Here is a 19,787-nt window from a genome sequence, read left to right on the forward strand (position 1 = left end):
TGATGGCATAAGGGTCTTTATTTAACTATGCTTAAATAATTATCAAAGACCCTAGATGCAAACTCGTCAATTATTGAATTAAATGGATTATTTATGGATTTTAAAGGATTATTAAAGGTAAGATACTAGTTCGAACGTGTTTTGTTTTTTGTTTGTACTTTTGTCGTTTCCTGTTCTCGGAGAAATGATTTTAACATGGGCGCCATTGATGCATCGGATCACACACGGGATACCCATAACAGAATATAAGAAACACCTTCTGTGCGTCCTTAAATTCGTCGTCCGAATTCGGAAATCGTATTGCCCTGTAAATTAAGTCAAATAAAGTGTCAGTCGCTGCAATTTGTTGTTTACTCGTCGATATTGTGAAGGTCGTCGATGGTTACCTTTTATAATGTCGCGCGCCGCGGCCATTTTGTGTAAGTTACCTCTAGGTTACTTGTACTTATCCACCTAGGGAAGCAGGGTATGTTTTAACTGGGTTTTAACCGATCGGTTTAACTAACCAAATTTTATACAAACGCTTACCGACCAGTAACCAACATGTTACCGACTTTCAACCGCCGGTATGTGTTTAACCGCCGGTTTAACTGTTTATACAATCGGGTGCTGGGGTTGAGTGTGACACCTTTTCTAAAAAACAAACACTAATTAAAACCAACGCTATCGAATAAACGAACCGCAAATACAAGCGTAGACGCTTATCACCTGTGATTTTAACTGTTAGTACAATATGGAAAGGGGGTTTGTTCCGATATAAAAGGGGGTTAATTCCGCATTATGCAAAACTATCGAGGGTGTTTCTTCCGCGTATGCAAAATGTGAAAGGGAGTTTCTTCCGCTATGCTGTTTTTAGGGAAGGGTGTTTCTTCCGGAGGATATTTCTCCCGTACACCAACGCTGATACGGGCCGCAGTTTGACACGAAGAACGTCACATCAAACACGTTTATCCCAAATGATTTCGGGTGCCAATTAGTAAGCGGCTCGTAGGTCATATAATATAAGGGCAATTACGTTTGAAAAAAATGCGAATATGCGAATATCAATTCTATTATTCGAATACTGGCCATTCAATCGAATATTCGAATATTCGAATAATTTTGCCATCACTAATTTTTATTAATTGTTTTTTAATGTATTACAACGTTCATATATTTATTTCATAGACATCTGCAAACTGCAAGTTATCACTGCGAGCGTATATTGATAAGTATCGGAGTGCTGCACTGTGGCTTCAGCAGGGTGTCGGTACACTTCTCTGGAGTAAACTTGACCAGAAACTTCAGAGGGTAAAAAACGAACGATTTCCTAGTTATTTAAGTATAAATCCTGGTTCTTACAGGATGACGGGAATAGGACCAAAATTGTCCTATTTGACTCATCTGAGTAATATTTTAAGAGATTTTAAAGTTATGTAAAAACTTATGCACAGCCAGTTTTTAATGTTATTTGCAATCACTATATAATGTTACATACACATATTTTACTTTGAGCCTTGTAGTTTGAGTGACAATTTATAAATGTGTTATGCTGTTAAAGACTTAATAGAAATTTTCACACATCCTCCACCTGGCGTTTATAATTAAACCCTTAGGATGTGATTGGCAAAAAGCAAATTGCTTAACGATGTAACCTGTCAAAACGTATTACACTGGTTTATGCCGTTTTTGAAAAGATGCTTCTTGAACTTTTGCTGCGCAAGTCTTGACATGAATTCAGCGATTGCACGGCGGCTTTTGAAATTAGGAGCAACATTCGCACAAACATTGTAGAGAACAACGGTATCACAAAGCTATGGGACTTAAGCTTTCGACGAACATGTTTAAAGTTGAAATGTTTAATGTAAGTCGATGTAGAATAATTAACCCTTATTTGGGAATGGTCGATTGTTTCCCCTGAGGCTTGACTTAATCAACCTAAGAAGAAGACCAATACACCATGCCAACTATAACTAGGCGTTCTCCTTTAAGAAAAAGGGCTTGTTTTCTTTGTGTGTTGTGATGTTGGATGATATAAATGCTAAATAATTGGAGTTAAAGGCCTCCTCACACATAGGCGAAAGTCTCGCGACGTCAACTTGCGTGTACTGGCTAATAAGACTTCAGCACAATTCGTTCTCATTAGTATATGTACGTTGCACATCGTTGGTGGTGTTCGTATGGATGCGTTTGTGAGCTTTTGCGTCCGTCGCGATAAGTTTTGTTCGTCGGAAAATTTTAAACATGTTGAACAATTGTCGGCGAATTAAAGTTTCGTCTATTGTTCGTTAAAATTCGTTTCAATACGTTAGCCGATCAGAAAGTCTTCGCATAGCGTTCGTCAAGTGGCGTTAGAGGTCGCAGCTCTCATCTAATTTGCATATCGTGATTACTTGATTTGCATATCAAGCGAAAGAGGACGATCCGAAAACGAACCTTTGCGATAGCTTGCGAACTTTAGCGAACTATAGCGAGGATTTGCGTATTGTAGCGAATTGAATCCGACGGATTTAAGCGATTTATAACGATAAGTTAACGTTCAGAAAACGAACGGTATACATACGTATACGAATCAATCCGAAGGGTAACTACGATAAGCGAATCTATGCGAATCCATCCGAATAATAGCGCTCCTAATTATTTTGGTAGTTTATGCAGACATATGCCTATATTATATATATAATGTTGAAGGTATCATTATATCTTCGTCAAATGGAATATATACAAAGCCTGAAACTGCAGTATGTTGCTGCTATGGCTAATCAAGAAGTAGTCCAGCAACAACTAAACATACACCGGTTTCTCAGAGGCCGACTAAGGTAGACAAGAGGAGCCAGAGCACGTAATATCTGGAGAAGACAATGGATGCATCCCGATGGAGACGGCGCCTATTTAGCATCTAAGATCAGCTCTTGGTTGAGCTCAGAAGAGAAGATCCTGGAACATTTAAGACATTCCTCCGCGTGCCTACTGAAATGTACGATGAAATTTTGGGAAGGGTTCGTCATCGCCTCATGAAGCAACACACTCGGTACAGGGAGCCCTTGAATCCAGGGCTAAAGTTAGCTGCCACACTACGTCACCTGGTTTCTGGTGTCAAGTACTCAGACATGCAGTATTTCTGGCGGGTCGCTGAGAATACCCTCTTTGTAGTGGTCAGAGACGTGTGCCATGCTATATGTGAAGAATATGTTGATGAGGTTATGACAGCCCCCTCCACACTTGAAGAATGGAGACAACTGGCTGATGGTTTCCTCAAGCATTGGAATTTTCCAAATTGCGTTGGTGCTATTGATGGAAAGCACATAGCTATCAGAAAGCCTGCCAGCTCTGGTTCCTTATATTATAATTATAAGGGAGTCTTCAGCATCATCTTACTGACCATTGTCGACTAAACGTTTGTATGGTGTGATCTGGGTGGTGAGTATTAGTCTACAAAAATGTCACCGCATTATTTTTTAATTGCATAAATATATACATTTAGTGCTGTTTTCAATGTACAGTTGTGTACTGACAATTTCTTATCCATTCGTATTTTCATTGATACGGTTCAAGTGGAGATGCCAAGATTTATAATAAATCAGAATTCCTGGAGATGGTGCAGGATGGTTCAATTGGATTTCCAGACCCACAGCCCTTTCCAAATGACACCGTCGACATGCCCTATTTCTTGGTTGGAGATGACGCTTTCAGCCTTAGCGAGAACATGCAGACACCCTATGGACAGAGTCCTGACAAGAGACGAAAGAATCCTGAACTACCAGTTATCCAGGGCTATGAGAGTATCAGAAAATGCATCTGGGATTTTGGCCAACCGATTCTAGGTACATCAAAGGCCCGCTATTAAGATCAGGCAAAATAGTGGTCTCAATAGCGAAGTGGTCTTTATATCGGATCATTTTCCTTCATAAAGTAACCATTTGGGACTTGCAAATTGTCAAAAAACCGCATACTGTTTTTAATTTTCGAAGTGGTCTTTATAGCAGAACTTTACTGCATTACCCTCTTTTACACAATTTCATTTATAAAAGAAATGTTCTCGTTAACTTTTAACACATAGCAATGCTGGTCATCTGTAATTTCAGATACTTCTCACAAAGATGAACCACAGCCCATCCACAGTAAGGCTGATTGTAAAGACATGCTGCATTCTCCACAACTTGATGAGGATCAGGTACCACACCATGCAGAATGCACTGGTTGACCAAGATGATAGAAGAGGCGATCTGGTTCCTGGGGAATGGATAAGAGGTCGTAACTTGGAGGATACCAGGAATGTCAATATCAGGGGACACAACACAGCAACCAAAAAGGCTATATTGTGAGAAACACTCTGAAGCACTGGGTCAACTCTTCAGCGGGATGTGTGTCATGGCAATACAGGATGGTGCCACATTAGAGATTGAAATAAAGTGTTACATATTAGTGGAATAAATTTATAAAGAATAGTGTTGTTTTTGTATTGGCCTTATAAAGGGAAGTAATAGTAATAGTGAGACACGAAATTTGCACAAAATCTTTAATAATAAAGACTTCATGCATAATCAACATGCATACATACGATAAAAAAATACCGTGAACATCTACGTAATCTCACTGACAAAGTATTTACTTTACTGAGTACATACTGAAAACATCTCAGGCGTAATCGACATGCGTTCATATACAATGATATTAAAGAAACAAATACGGTGAACATCCAGTGACATAATGTCACTGACAAAGTGTCTAAGGTACTTCCCTGAGTACATTATGAGAATATCTTCAGGCGTAATCGACATGCGTGCAAGTACAATAATATAACAGAAACAAATACAGTGAACATACAAATAATCTCACTGACAAAGTTCTAGTACTTCCCTGATGCAGAAACACCGTTTCGGAAATATTCGGCGGTATGCGAAAGTATGCGCAATGTTGCGCTTACATTCGTATCTTTACGCTCTTAATAGCTTCTAATCGCTAACTGAAAGAACGAATATTATTTGCGCGACCTAACGCTTTCTAGCGAATTGCAGTAACTGTTCGTCACACTTCGTAAATCATTCGCACCAAATAGTTCCTCTTCGTTCACCTTTCGTTATAATATTACACAATGCAACAAATTTTCAAACAATTTCGGCTAGAATTCGCTAAAATTCATAAATTTACCCTTTTCGCCAGGCTTCGTCATATATTCGTCTATGTGTGAGGAGGCTTTTAACCCGATACACCTACGCACAAAATGACTGACCAATCATTCATTATATTACAGCCACCAGATATAATCATCTTAACAAACAAGTTTCACATTAAAAAAATAAGAAAGGAACGTTTAAATTTTGAATGAAACACTTTGGAACAAACTATTGACAATGTATTCAAACAAGTGTTATTGCAACTTGATGCAAAGTTAATGGAGATGTAAGTTAAAATATTCTGAACATTTAGTAATTTTTTGAAATAATACCGCACAAAGATTTTAATAAGTGTTTGACTGTTGATAATGAACCATCTATATCATATGATCGTATTTTTGTTGGATCGTATTTTTTATAATAAAGCTTAAAGAAGAAACGGTAAGGTTTGAGTTTCAAACTCAAGTGATTTTTTTCACAAAAGGAATAAGTAGCACGTGTGTATATAATAATCGAAGTGTAACAGGATCATAAGAGTATATACACGCGTGATTATAAAAGCGTCTATTGACATATATGAAAGTGGATGAACCGTTAATTCAAAATATTAATCTGGGTGATGTGTCGAAAATAAAAGCCAGGTCAAATTTTAGAATAAACATGCTACCCCTGTAGGATCTGCATTTATAATTCAATATAAACAAAACTTAGTCAGAAATGTTTTATCTTAACAATATTTTACCAAGTTTGATTCCGAAAAAAATATGCGTTAATTTGTTTAAATCGCATGATAATCACTCCAAGGACATTTTTTCTTAAAGAAACTTTGTTATAATATTTTTCTTGAAATATATGATTTTTTAAAAATCTGAATCAAACATGGTCTAACACAAGATATCTGGTTTCATTCTTGGACGTCAATGTAGTGAAACTTATTCGAAGCCAACGATCAGGAAAATCTAGAACGAAGTGCGAAACAATAATGCCAAAACAAATGTAGTTTTTTCAGTAATTGAGATGAAAAAAGGTCCATTGGATTGCGTACTTTGATCATAAGATGTACATTCATTTATACAAAGTTCAGTTGAGTAAAATGTCTTTATCTTTTAAAATATAGAACACGGAATCAAACGAGATATAAAGCAGTTCAATAAAAATATGAAAGCGTTATTATGTATGGGATAGATGGAATGCCAATAATTCGTTCAATCTTGATTACTGAGCTTAAGGTGTATCGATTTGTTCTTTTCAAAGCAAATTGTTTCCTACCAAACCTACCTATTTACGTTATAATTCTTTGTTTTCACCTTGGATTTGAAATATAAAAATATGATTGTTACACGTATAGTATACATTGTTTACAACATCGATGGCAAGGCGAAAGACGACTACAAAATTGGGAAATGTATACTTTTTCGTTGTTGTTTTATTCACCGCCGATGAGTTTATATCATAAAAAGAAACAATTCTAGAATAACTATTCCTTGCCATAAAACTAATAAATATTGTGCGAGGCTACAGATGGTTCAACCTCTTTTTTTCCATGTCAATAGGCGCTTAAATATTTAATCCACCTAGTGTACAGACTCTCACGATCAATTAAAAGACAAACGAATTGCAAATTGAATGTCAATTGTATGCAAACGTTTTTACGTTAATTAAATTCAATTATAAAATATATCAACTCGTTTGTCTTGTTTTGCTTGATTAACAAATTATAGACAACACATGTTGTTAGACATTTTGTCGATTATTATATACACAAAATTATTAATGCTTTTACGTCTATGAAACCTCTTCGTTTTTTCTTTAAGCTAAGATATTATATGATGAAAGCCAACCCATAATAAAACTTTAGTATTATAAGTGATACAACATCGACATAAAAAGCTTTTTTTCAAATCATATACGGTAATATTTCATAAAAGTACTAAATGTGCAGAATACATGTATATAATTGTTTGTTCTATTAATTTGCATCGCGTTTTTAAGGCACTTTATTTTGAATACATTGATAATAGTTTGTTTTCAAGTTTAAATTAAGATTATAAAAGGTTGTTGGTATTTAAATGTGCAACTTATTAATAAAGTTAGCTTTTATCTGGTGTGGCTGAAGTATAATGAGTTACTTATCATCTTTGTGCGGAGGATTCCGGAAAAAATCATAATTATCATGCATTTACAATTCCCCTTATCCCCACCAAACAGTACCAAGTACTGATTTCATCCAGAATATTCACGCGAACATTGTCTCATTAAACATACGTTTATCAATAACATTAAGCATTAGTTATCTTAATATGTTCAAGTTTAATAGCTTCAACTTCACATTAAATGTATTGTATTTACATATTTTTTACAGTGTGTCAATGAACAAGACTTTCCATATTGCCACATGTTTCTGTCTAAGCAGATTTCTCTGTTTCGATCAATATTTATGTAAAATATGTATTTGATTCTTTTTTTGTTATGGGAACATGTAATAAAAATAGCATCAGCATGTTTAAAAAAATGTGAACCCCAGGTGACTCAGTTGTCCATAACTACCGGTACGTTGTTCCCTGTCCGTTTGCAACTTAAGTTGGTTTCAACGCGATTAAGTCGTCTGATACCTGCAAATTACTTTTAAGGGACTTAGATACAGCTGTCTGGCATTTATAGCTAGTTTTCTGTGACAATTATTTAAGCTAAGACATATGATTGGCAATGAGTTTTAGTTGCCCCAGCAACAATGCAACGATTCTTCGCAACTGAAATACAGTTGCCTTACACTGAAAGGCAGATGTCCTCCAAAGATAAATCTTTAAGAGACATGCGCCTTTATGACTTACAATTTAGTTAATATGTGTTGCTAATCTAAAATGGTGACACTGCATTATATTTTCAATTAAATTCATTGTGCAAAAATATATGCATATATTAGAACATTATTCTTTTGTAATGGGACGCTTATAACATTGAAATATATTTTTTAAACCATTAATTGTCACTGTTATGAATGAGCATTATCGTTGTCCTTGTCGTCCTTGTTATGACAGTTTGTTGGCTCCCCGGCGTGTGTCGTCATTTGTTGTGTGGCATCCGTCGTCAATTGAATCTCCTCCTCAATCACTGTGTATATAAACTGCTAATAAATGATGTATGCGAATTCGTCTTTAAAGTTGTTGATGTCCAACCATTCCGGTATCCAGTTTATTTAAACTTGATCAGCAAGAAGGGCTAAACAGATTTTGAATATTGATCCTTATTAAAGTAACAATCACGCTAAAAAAATATCGAATATTTCGTTAAATAAACCTATCTCATAAAAAAATCAATGTTCCTTTTAGCAAAATGCAAAATTTCAACGTTAGATGTTGTCTGGTAGAATTGATTTAACTAGATACAAAATGCTCGTTTTTATTTTTTTGTGGCCACAAATTATTCCATATATATCTCCCGTGAAATATCCGAACATTTACGGGCGAACACGAGATTGGATACGGTAAGCGTCGGAAGCATGACGTAGCTCTCATGAATAATCATTCTGTGAAATCCAAATGAATTCTGGGTAGCTGGAACTTAGCAAATGCGAGAATGGCTTGTATAAATTATGCAAATGAACGCAACCCGAATGAATCCGATCCTGACTCGAAAGCGAAAGTAGATTACATCGTGGAACGATATTTAGATATTTAGATGCTTAAAACTTGCCGAATGCTTGTAATATAACGTTTTTACATCAATGTTACTTGTTTTTAGGGTCTTCCTATTGTAATTAACCATCGTATGGTACTACTTGTTGTCGAATGTTTTTATATATCATAATACAGTAGCCGTATGTATTGGTGAGCGTGATAGTGACTTTAAGAGAGGTTCAATATTATGTTCAAAAGCTTGTTCCAATTCTGTCTTTGAAGTCTATACTGTTTGCCTATCAAAATGATCAAAGGACGTATACATACTTTATAGAAAAACAGAACAAAATACTTTTCTCTTTTTCAAACGCCCAATAATAGTAAGCATTTAATATTGCATAGTGTTATCTTTTTGAGTTTGTCGAAGTCCCTGGAAAAACAATTGACCACGCCCGAGGAAGGATTACTTATTATATATCGACTTTCATAACAAATTATGAGTCAACATGTTCTCCGAAAGCTTCAGCCCCACAACTTTTTTATTTGGTATGTCATATGAGAAAATCGTTTTCTGAAAAATTCGTTCATTTTTGATCCTTGTCTAAAGCTACCATGTCATCGCTGAATTGTATTTAAATAAACTTGTGTACTAGTAGAGAAAGTACATGTACTAAGATCATAATTTCAAAAAGCTACAAAACCAGGCTGGTAATTTCTTGCAGGTTACATCGATTAATTCGTATCAATCGTATCAATATAAGTCCGGAGAGACAAACTTCAGTCAGTAACTGGATTAAATGTAATTTTATGGTGGACGAATTTTACAATTTGTTGAATACACTGTGAATGAGATAAATATATTACATGATGCGGTCTGCAGACATTCATTGAAATTTAGCTTGATAATTGGCAACACAATAATAAACAAATTGGTTTGACAATGTTTATTGTGTATACATAACATATTTGTATTTACATATTCATTTCTGAGTATTAAATAGTTTTTTGAATGAGCATTCTGTAATGTGTGTAAATATCAAAATATAGCATGCACATTTTGCAATGAAATAAAACGAAAATGTTTGTCAAACAGTCTCGAATTATATATTGCACACTGAAAATTACCATTTACGTTGCCTCACACCAAATCTTCACAAGTTCTGGAAAAAGAGAAATGAAAAGAATCATTAGCAGATCAATAATTTACTTTTATGAAATCTAACATTAATACATAGAATGTGTAATTTTGGAGACAGTGGGGGGGGGGGGCAATTTTAAAGTACTAATCACTTATTTGATAGAGAATACTATGTGTACTTAAATGTATCCCACGAGTGAAGAAAGATTTACATGGCGAGGCTTGCCGAGCCTTGTAAGCCTTTCTGACACGAGTGGGATAAATTTAAGTACACAATCACACTAACATAGTATTCTATTTATCATACAATATTGGTTTATTTAATTTATTCCTAAAATAAAAGCAAAAACACATTAAATTAACTGAATCTTACATTGCGTAGTAATATTTATTGTGATCTTTCCTGTTTATGAAATCGAAATAGTCCTTAAGAATTCCACGCAAAAGAAAAGTAACGAGACAAAATATCGCTATACGCCTCGATTCAAATTTAATCAGCGTTCCAAATGTAACACACTCAAGTAGAACACACACGGTTGTGTTCACACTACAATTCTTGTTTCACCACTGTAAAAACCAAAAAACAAACATGGCTCCCGCCATTTTGAAATTAACAAAATGTGTAGACACATACCGTGGCTACGTAAAGCATGATTCAGCATTTATTCCCGTCGATATTGTTAATTTTAGTCTTTAAACAACTCTTCTTTTTACACACTTTATACTTACTTACATACAAGTATTGTTCTACTCACCGAAGCTGTATAATAACCACGTCCATGTTTATTTTCGTAATGTTTAATTTGCTTCCATGACGAGTTTAAATTCTAGACAAATTTCTTCATCGCCATCGATCTTTTCCATTTTAAAGCACTGTATGTAAGCAGGCAATTCTTTGTGGATAGACATTCTTTGATCGACTGACAAAGGAACGACTAAACCATCAAAGAAATTACCATTTTAATTCGATATTGATTTCCTTCGAAAAGTTAAAGAACAATTTACTGACACTTTTCTTAAATTTAATCCATCAATTGTTCAACAAAACATCGCGTTATTCGAGTACATTCGACATTTTAACTAAATCGAAAATACAGTCTAACCAGTTTCATTCCAGTTTTATATCCAAACACTGTGTTTTTCACATTCATAATATTATAATAATCCATCGTAAACACACACACTCGTAAACACGTTAAACGACTGCGTACCCGATGACCTGAATGACGCAATCAGGAGTGAAAGGCCAAAAAAACTAGTCATTACGTAATGTTCTTAAAATAAGTGTGGAAGAAACCTGATTTAAATAACCGCGGAGAAAACCTTATCTTTTCTTTATGATTCGTATTTGTTCTATAAAATCATTTAGCTGTAGGATAAAATGATTTACTTAATCTTTAAAAAGAATAGAAAGAAAGTATGCAGCTATAGCCTACATATGTGACTTTAATACCGATGCGTAAGGTCAGCTGAAGTTCAGTAGTCCTCTTATGCTATAAAAGCCCGGCTATTAATTTATTTCAAAATACTTATAAAAAAGAAGTTTTGATAGGGAAAATATAATGAACACCTGTCTGTGAAATATTCACAAATTTCTGACATGAAGATTTTAATAGAACAATACTCTGAAAATGAAAACGCGATAAAATGGCATCCCAACGGTTGTATTTTGACCCGATACAATCGAGCGAATTGTAGAAAATGAGCGAATTTATGCCGGCCAATCAGTTTGAAATATACATTTAAAAAAAACGTTAGAATGTCATTGGCTGAATTGAATTAATAACCCCATAACAGTATTTCTGTTTATCCGAAGGTTTATGCCTAATAAGAAGAATCTTCGTAGTTTATTTTGCCGTCTCCGTCTATATCAGCCTGTCTCATCATATCGTCTAGTTCCTTGTCCGTTAGGGCCTCTCCAAGATTTTTCATCGCTACTCTGTTGACAATAGCAACAAAAAGAGAGAACATTAGTTCAATAGTTTGGTGACTTCAATGTAAAGAGCGTCTGATTAAACCAAAGTATCATGATAACATGTATAAGAATAAAATTAATCCTGCTCTGCAGCGGTCATTTAAAAGAGACAAAATTATTTTTGATGAACGAGTATTTGTTATCGTCTGGTTGTCTAATATTTAAGGACAAAAAAAAGAATTTCAATTACATTATTTTAAAGTTCAGCAGTTTGTGGCAATAAAAAGAAAATCAACCAATAATGCACCATTTCTGTAAACTTATTTTTAAGTTCAGCAGTTTATGGCAATGAAATGAACATCAACCAATAATGCATCATTTCTATAAACTGTTTTTTTTTAAAGTTCAGCAGTTTGTTACAAGAAAAGGAATATATGCCAATATTACATCATGTCTATAAACGTATTTGTAAGTTCAGCAGTTTGTGGCAAGAAAAGGAACATCAACAGTAATGCATCGTGTTTTTTCATTGTTATCTCATCTTAATAGCTCATTATTGCATCGCCGTATAGGTCTGTTAAACATTATTACAGACAATAAAGACTGAGACATTGTATGACTTTTTGTGGGCACCGAGTGTAAAACTGGTGACCCAATTTAGATAAGTATGATGGCATTGCCCGTCATATGTCTTAAGAGAATGGCCTCAATAAGTAAGTGATCTCTACGAAAAGAAATTTGAGCCTTTGACATGTTGGGCAATTGAAAATGTATAGTCTCTAAAATGTTGTGTACTATGTATACTTCAATTTGACTACTGTGTTGATTAATTTATCGCGCATAATTCCTCTGACAAACCATCGTCTAGTGTCATTGTCAGCATTTTTAATAACGCTTCTACAAAAATACATTTAATCACACTACTGTCTAAAAAAGGTTCTCAAATTTACCTCAATTCTTTCTGATCAATGTAGCCATTACCATCTCTGTCAAATGTTCGAAATGCTGATCGGACAGTTTCGCCGTCGTTTGCGAATGAACTATCACCTAAAATATTACCAAATGCACTTTAAAGAAACCGTAGAACGTCTATGTTACCGAACGTCATACTAGTGTTGATATTTTATTATAAATCATTTTATTTAAAAGATCAACTTACGCGGTTTCAAGTGAGAAAATGTTAATTTTCTTTGCTCGTTACTGGCTATTTTGAAATTGACTGTTTTCTTTCCTTAGAAGCATAGGCTATTCATGATAGCTTTGGGTATATTTTTATTTAAGATACAATAAGCTTTATGGTCCCACTTAACAGCGGCAATGTAAAGGTCGATTAAGGCATAGAATTAAAGTGTCTGCTCTATTGTTACTTACTGACTTTATCCATTTCTTTCTGCATGAAGGCGTGAAACTACCGGAACTCTATTCTTCCACTGCCTCAAAGTGTTCATTACACGGACATTAAAAGCTCAATCAGAATTCCAAAATACAATTTCAAGAGAACACCTATTTTGAAAAGCCAAGGTAGTTTATATAAATCGAATAATCAATTATTTATTTTTCTACAAAACTATGCAATTCAAACAACATTACACAACACTTTAACACAGCTTATACTAGTGTTCAACATGCATTATATTTAATGATTGTCTATAACACGGAAAACCTTTTCAAGATTAGTCGTTTATGTGCGAGAAATAAACACGTTTTTTCAAATACCTCTCTTATATATTAATTTACATGTAATATACCTTTTGTAAATGTAATATACTACCGATCAACATCCAGTGTTCTCATGGCATCGGTGACCTGTTGTTCCGTGGGAGTCATACCCATGAACCTCATGGGCTTGCCGAGCTCCTGACTGGAGATGGAGCGGTCATTGTTGGCATCGATGAGCCGGAACAACTCACGAATTTCAAATGAAGTAATAAATGCTATTTAAGGTAAGGAATATTTGTCTTGATTTGTCGCATACATGCGCAAAACTGTTGTTGACTTAGTTGGTATAGCTTTCAATAGATTTTTTTGTCTTAAACACATTAATGTTTAATACTGAAAGAATACATTTAATAACAGTAAAACATGATACATAGCACACAGTGCATGTTCGGACCTTAAACGCACAATAAAGTTGTTGTATCCGAAGAAATAAACAGTTTCTGGGAAGCGCAAACGTGAATATTTCTTCTTGCATACATTTATTACAAATCAAACAACTCAGAATGAGCTATGCCAATATCTTGACAACTGATGGAAAGTTTATTTCTTGGGTATGAATGTACCCAATTCACAGGATAACGATGCATTTATATTGCGTGGAAATGTCAACATGGAATTGAATAATATTTCTAGGCATCATGAAAAGTTTAATGTTCTTCCGTATACCTACAATCGCATGTGACTTTTTCTTATATTGACATACATTTCGCGCAAAAATTAATATAAACAAATGTAGTTTATCTATTTAATATGTTTGCCTAACAGCGAGAAATAACAATAATTGACAAACTAAAGAATCACTACACTTGCGGAATGTCAAAAACAATTGTCACGTAGATGGAAATAAAAATCGTTAAAATACATAACAAGTGTAAAGGCTTTCTGGAGAATTGAACGTTTGATTGTTTTAATTTGCAATTTAATTTCTATTAGATCAGTTGTGTTACTGTTTAAGCGTATTATAATTTGCTATTATTAAAAAAAACTGAACTACTGGGATGTCATTCTTCATTTAACTATTGGCAAAACACAACTTTAATCATCTTTTAAGACCAGTGCAATTAAAATACAGTTTTAAGTACCATACAATAATAATATAACGCGCGCTTAGAATTAATTTTGATCTTTTTAATACATGCAAAATAAGACACAAATCTAAGCAAGAATGTTAAAAGGAATCTTTTGTTCTAAGGCGCAATATATATATTAGCTTTATGATTATGCGTAGCATATGGGTGTTTTTTAAATATAAGCAAAAACATAAATAGTGTGGACAATGTCATGAGTATCTCGATATATAAACGGACATGTAAAAAGTGTCAAAATCATTACAAAGCACAACTTATTACTTGCCTGATTCATTACTTTTATCCGAGGCATCTCCGGAAACCAGGCTGGCTTTAAAGCAGCATTGCAATAAGCATAACACATGTTTGAATACAATTATTATGAAAACAATAATATTATATTTACACAGAACAAATTCCACTCTTTACTGATATATTTCGCCTAAATAGGCTTTTTCAAAGTTTGTTTTAACAAATAAACTACATTTTCTTTCTGTTTCTCAACTAAAACAATTATAAAATGACGTCAAAAAACAAATAAACAGGAAATGACGTCATGACGTTAAATGGCTGTGACGCTTATTAGCGCCAGAAACACATGCATGTCAATTTCACTGTAACAGTAATAATGATAATGAAAATATAAATATTCTTATAATGAGATAATTAATCATAAACTAATTATGAAAAACTAGATAAATGTAATAATAAAAAAAAAAATAATAATAATAATAATAATAATAATGAGCAACAATAATAATAATACAAATAATAAATATAAATAATAATAATGAGATCAAAAATTGTATTAAAATGTGATTAATATAGCATATTGACAAGTATCACTATTATAAAAACACATGTATTTTACTACTTGCATAAAATACAACAAATGATTTAAGTAATTAAATTAATAAAAACTGAATTAATTTTAATAATAAATCAATTATCAAAATGACAACTATACTACTGCTTAAAATGATAAAACATGTTTGTGTTATAATACTAACATTAACAACTATTTTATTAATAATAATTATAATAAAAATAATGATATACTATTAATAATAACAATAATCCCAAACTTCATTATCATTAAACTTATCATCATCATCATCATCATCATCATCATCATCATCATCATCATCATCATCATCATCATCATCATCATCATCATCATCATCATCATCAACAACACTATCATCATCATCATCATCATCATCACTATGATCAACATCATCATCATCGTAATCTAACTATATCATCACATTAATTAAAATTATTGAGACTTTAAATAGTTATCATATCATATTGTTGACAGTTGAATTATTTTTATTAATTGAATATTGTTTTTATGATTAAATACATGCATCAGCCTCTGACGTTTAATTTCACTGTCTATATTGTTGCCATAATATTTCGGAGGTTGATTTCGTATTCAGTCCATTGGGAACCTCTGTTTTGAGTTTTTGAATCCATGACAATTCTTTTAGTTTTCGATACGATCCCGAATCATCCCGAATACACTGGAGTATGCTGACACCCATGTCGTCCATACCATGTTCGAGGGAGTTGAAATGTTCGGCAACTGGTTTTTCTCTTTGGAGTCTGCCATCAGCTTCGTGTTCTTTCAGTCTTTGTTTTAATGACCTCTTGGTTTCACCCACATACACAATCTTTTGACATTTGAGGCAGTTAATGCCATAAATAATGTTCCATGTCTCACAACTTTGCCTTTTCGATTAGGATACTCCTTCTATGCCGCCATTATTGTGTAGACCTCTTCCTAATATGTCACAAACAACACATTTACCTGTGCATCTTGCATCTTGGTTCGACCCGCTACTGACAACACGATTTGTTTTCCCATTAACGAGAACATCAGAGATATTTCTATCCCTTCTATATGCGATAAGCGGGGTTGTAGTGAACACCTCTTTCATCTTTTTTGACTTATGTAGCAAGGGTAGGTGTTTTTGTACGATACTGTGGATATAAGGTAGTTTTCTTGAATATGTCAGAACGAGAGGTACTCTTTTGTTGTCTTCCTTATTATTTTTGCTTGGTTTTAAGAGATTTTCCCTGCTGAATTTATCAGCACTTTGAAACTGTCTATCAAGTAACTATATTAATATATGCTGTAGCTACACTATATTCAGCTATAGTACAGATTTACAGTGTTGAACATAACGCGGCTACGAAGCTGACCTTTGAACCAACAACAAAGAAGAGCAAGATAAAACACAACATTTTCTTCAGGCTAGAAAATCAACATTACGATTTCTTAAATGGGAAAAATAAGAGCCACACTTCCAACATCACTGTCTGCAGAACAGAAGGTGCGAAATTTGACTGGTATAACATGGAACCAATACCAAATGAATTAAAAACATCGAAGTCAAATAGTGAAACAGTTGAAGGTCAAATCACATCGAGTATCGAATATTCCTCAGAAAAAGCAGATGAACATACACACCCAGAAGGAAGATTTAAGAATAAGGAAGTTGATTCGGTACATACTGACCTGTCATCAACCGTGGTAAACTTGTCTTCTAGAGAATTGACACCACATGAAGTAACACTTCTATCAAAAGGTTTGAAATTCATACCAACTACAAATAAGTATGATGTAACCAAGCTACATAGTGATCTACTAGAGTGGGAAAGACGTATGCGCCTCAAGGAATACTTCCATGGAAAGCAGAGTGAGCTAAAGGAAGATACCAAACCATGGCTAAAAAAGAAGAGTAACTTCACATCTGTCCCTGGGAGGGATAAAAACCTTGATATATATATCGAATCTGTAAAGAGAGACATTATCAGTGGCCTTAAAGATACAATTGCATCAAATGTAAGTGATGAAGAATCAAATGCTATCAAGACTTTGTTGAACGATAACAATATTGTTATTCGCCCAGCAGACAAAGGGTCAGGAATAGTAGTAGTGAATGTAACAGACTATGCCATGAATATAGAAAAGGAAATGAATGACAAGGAGTCATATGAGATATCTAATGGAAATGGAAAAGAGGAATCAATCAGGATTGTCAAGAAGGTAGCCAATAAATTATACAGGGAGGAACTGATTTGCAAAGAATTAAAGGATTATTTGATACCTAAAAATCCACAGGAAGCCCGAGTGAAAGGTAATCCAAAAATCCATAAGAAAGACAACCCCTATAGATCTATAGTCAATGGAATAGGAACACCAACGGAAAATATGGCAGAAATAGCAGAAAAAGAACTGAATGAATTCATTGAAAGTACACCTAGTTACATCAGAGACACAACAGATTTTCTTAATAAGCTAAAAGAAATTCCAAATACGATACCACAAGGAGCGCTACTATTTTGTTTTGATGTTGTCAAACTTTACCCGTCCATTCCTAGACAAAAAGGTTTCGAAGCTTGTAGAGAGGCATTGAATACAAGAACAGATAAGACAATCCCGTCAAAAGCGGTCGAAGACATGATTACAACTGTAATTGATAACAATATTATAATGTTCATTGGTACAGATTATAAACAGATAAAAGGTGTTGCCATAGGATCAAAGCTAGGAAGAAATTATGCATGCAGCTACATGCGTAAATGGGATGAACAATTGATGGCATATGAATATCTACCAATCTTTTATAAGAGGTTTATTGATGATGGGTTTGGGCTTTGGACTCATGGAAGGAATCAGCTTGATAAATTCCTAGATCATGCCAATAAGATCGACGAAAACATACAGGTAGAAATGAGAGTCAATGCAAACCAGATAGAATTATTGGATACAATTGTTAAAATCGAAAATGCGAAGTTGACTTCATCATTATATACTAAACCCACCGACAAACACATGTACCTCAATCAAAAGTCAAGCCATCCTACAAAAACAAAAGAATCCATTCCATACAGCAAGGCCATACGACTCAAAAGAATATGCTCCAATGAAAGTGATTATCAACGACAGAAACTAAAACTCAGACACCATCTTAGAAAGCGTGGATACAGTGGCAAGTTACTTGATAGACAGTTTCAACGTGCTGATAAATTCAGCAGGGATAATCTCTTAAAACCAAGCAAAAATAATAAGGAAGACAACAAAATAGTACCTCTTGTTCTGAAATATTCAAGAAAACTACCTAATACCCACAGTATCGTACAAAAACACCTACCCTTGCTACATCAGTCAAAAAAGATGAAAGAGGTGTTCACTACAACCCCGCTTATCGCATATAGAAGGGATAGAAATATCTCTGATGTTCTCGTTCATGGGAAAACAAATCGTGTTGTCAGTAGCGGGTCGAACCAAGATGCAAGATGCACAGGTAAATGTGTTGTTTGTGACATATTAGGAAGAGGTCTACACAATAATGGCGGCATAGAAGGAGTATCCTTATCGAAAAGGCAAAGTTGTGAGACATGGAACATTATTTATGGCATTAACTGCCTCAAATGTCAAAAGATTGTGTATGTGGGTGAAACCAAGAGGTCTTTAAAACAAAGACTGAAAGAACACGAAGCTGATGTCAGACTCCAAAGAGAAAAAACAGTTGCCGAACATTTCAACTCCCTCGAACATGGTATGGACGACATGGGTGTCAGCATACTCCAGTGTATTCGGGATGATTCGGGATCGTATCGAAAACTAAAAGAATTGTCATGGATTCAAAAACTCAAAACAGAGGTTCCCAATGGACTGAATACGAAATCAACCTCCGAAATATTATGGCAACAATATAGATTTTTTTTTATAGATTTTATTTACATCATTTCCAGAAGGCCAATGGCCCATGTGGACACATTTTAGTACAACCAATATTATATTTACAGTAATAAACATATGCATATAATTAATTCAAGCACATGAAATTATAATAATTTCATAAGTAGTGTCAATAAGTATTTTACAGCAAGAAATACATATTAACCGTAATAATAATATTTAAGAGGAGTACTCATACTTATCAATACATATTGCATTAATGTTATCGTTCAAGTACTCTACATAACAAAACCTAAAGAGAGTAAAACAAGAACGCACGCAAAATTCTGAGTGTACAGCCAAGTCACATAGTCGGCAGCATACATAGATAGATGACAAACATGAAATACATTTAATTTAAGAGGAGTTCTCATACTAATCAGTACATAATGCGTTATTTGTAATAAACACTGACTCCACAAACAAAGCTTATAAGGCGTAAACAAGAACGCACAAAACACTCATTATACATTCACATACAA

The 19,787-nt window shown here is 34.1% G+C and overlaps 1 protein-coding gene across 1 annotated transcript; it reads right to left on the bottom strand.

Annotated features, from left to right (window-relative positions):
- Nucleotides 1-9,707: 9,707 nt before the first annotated feature.
- LOC127856917 (calmodulin-like) lies at nucleotides 9,708-15,068 on the bottom strand. The gene is made up of 3 exons (XM_052393115.1): nucleotides 13,138-15,068; nucleotides 12,717-12,813; nucleotides 9,708-11,790 (listed from the first exon to the last, which is right to left on the bottom strand). The coding sequence occupies exons 1-3, from the start codon at nucleotides 13,160-13,162 to the stop codon at nucleotides 11,676-11,678; spliced, it is 237 nt and encodes a 78-aa protein (XP_052249075.1). The 5' UTR covers nucleotides 13,163-15,068; the 3' UTR covers nucleotides 9,708-11,675.
- Nucleotides 15,069-19,787: the final 4,719 nt, after the last annotated feature.

The sequence above is a fragment of the Dreissena polymorpha genome, chromosome 14 (genome assembly GCF_020536995.1).
Source record: "Dreissena polymorpha isolate Duluth1 chromosome 14, UMN_Dpol_1.0, whole genome shotgun sequence".
Taxonomy (NCBI): domain Eukaryota; kingdom Metazoa; phylum Mollusca; class Bivalvia; order Myida; family Dreissenidae; genus Dreissena; species Dreissena polymorpha.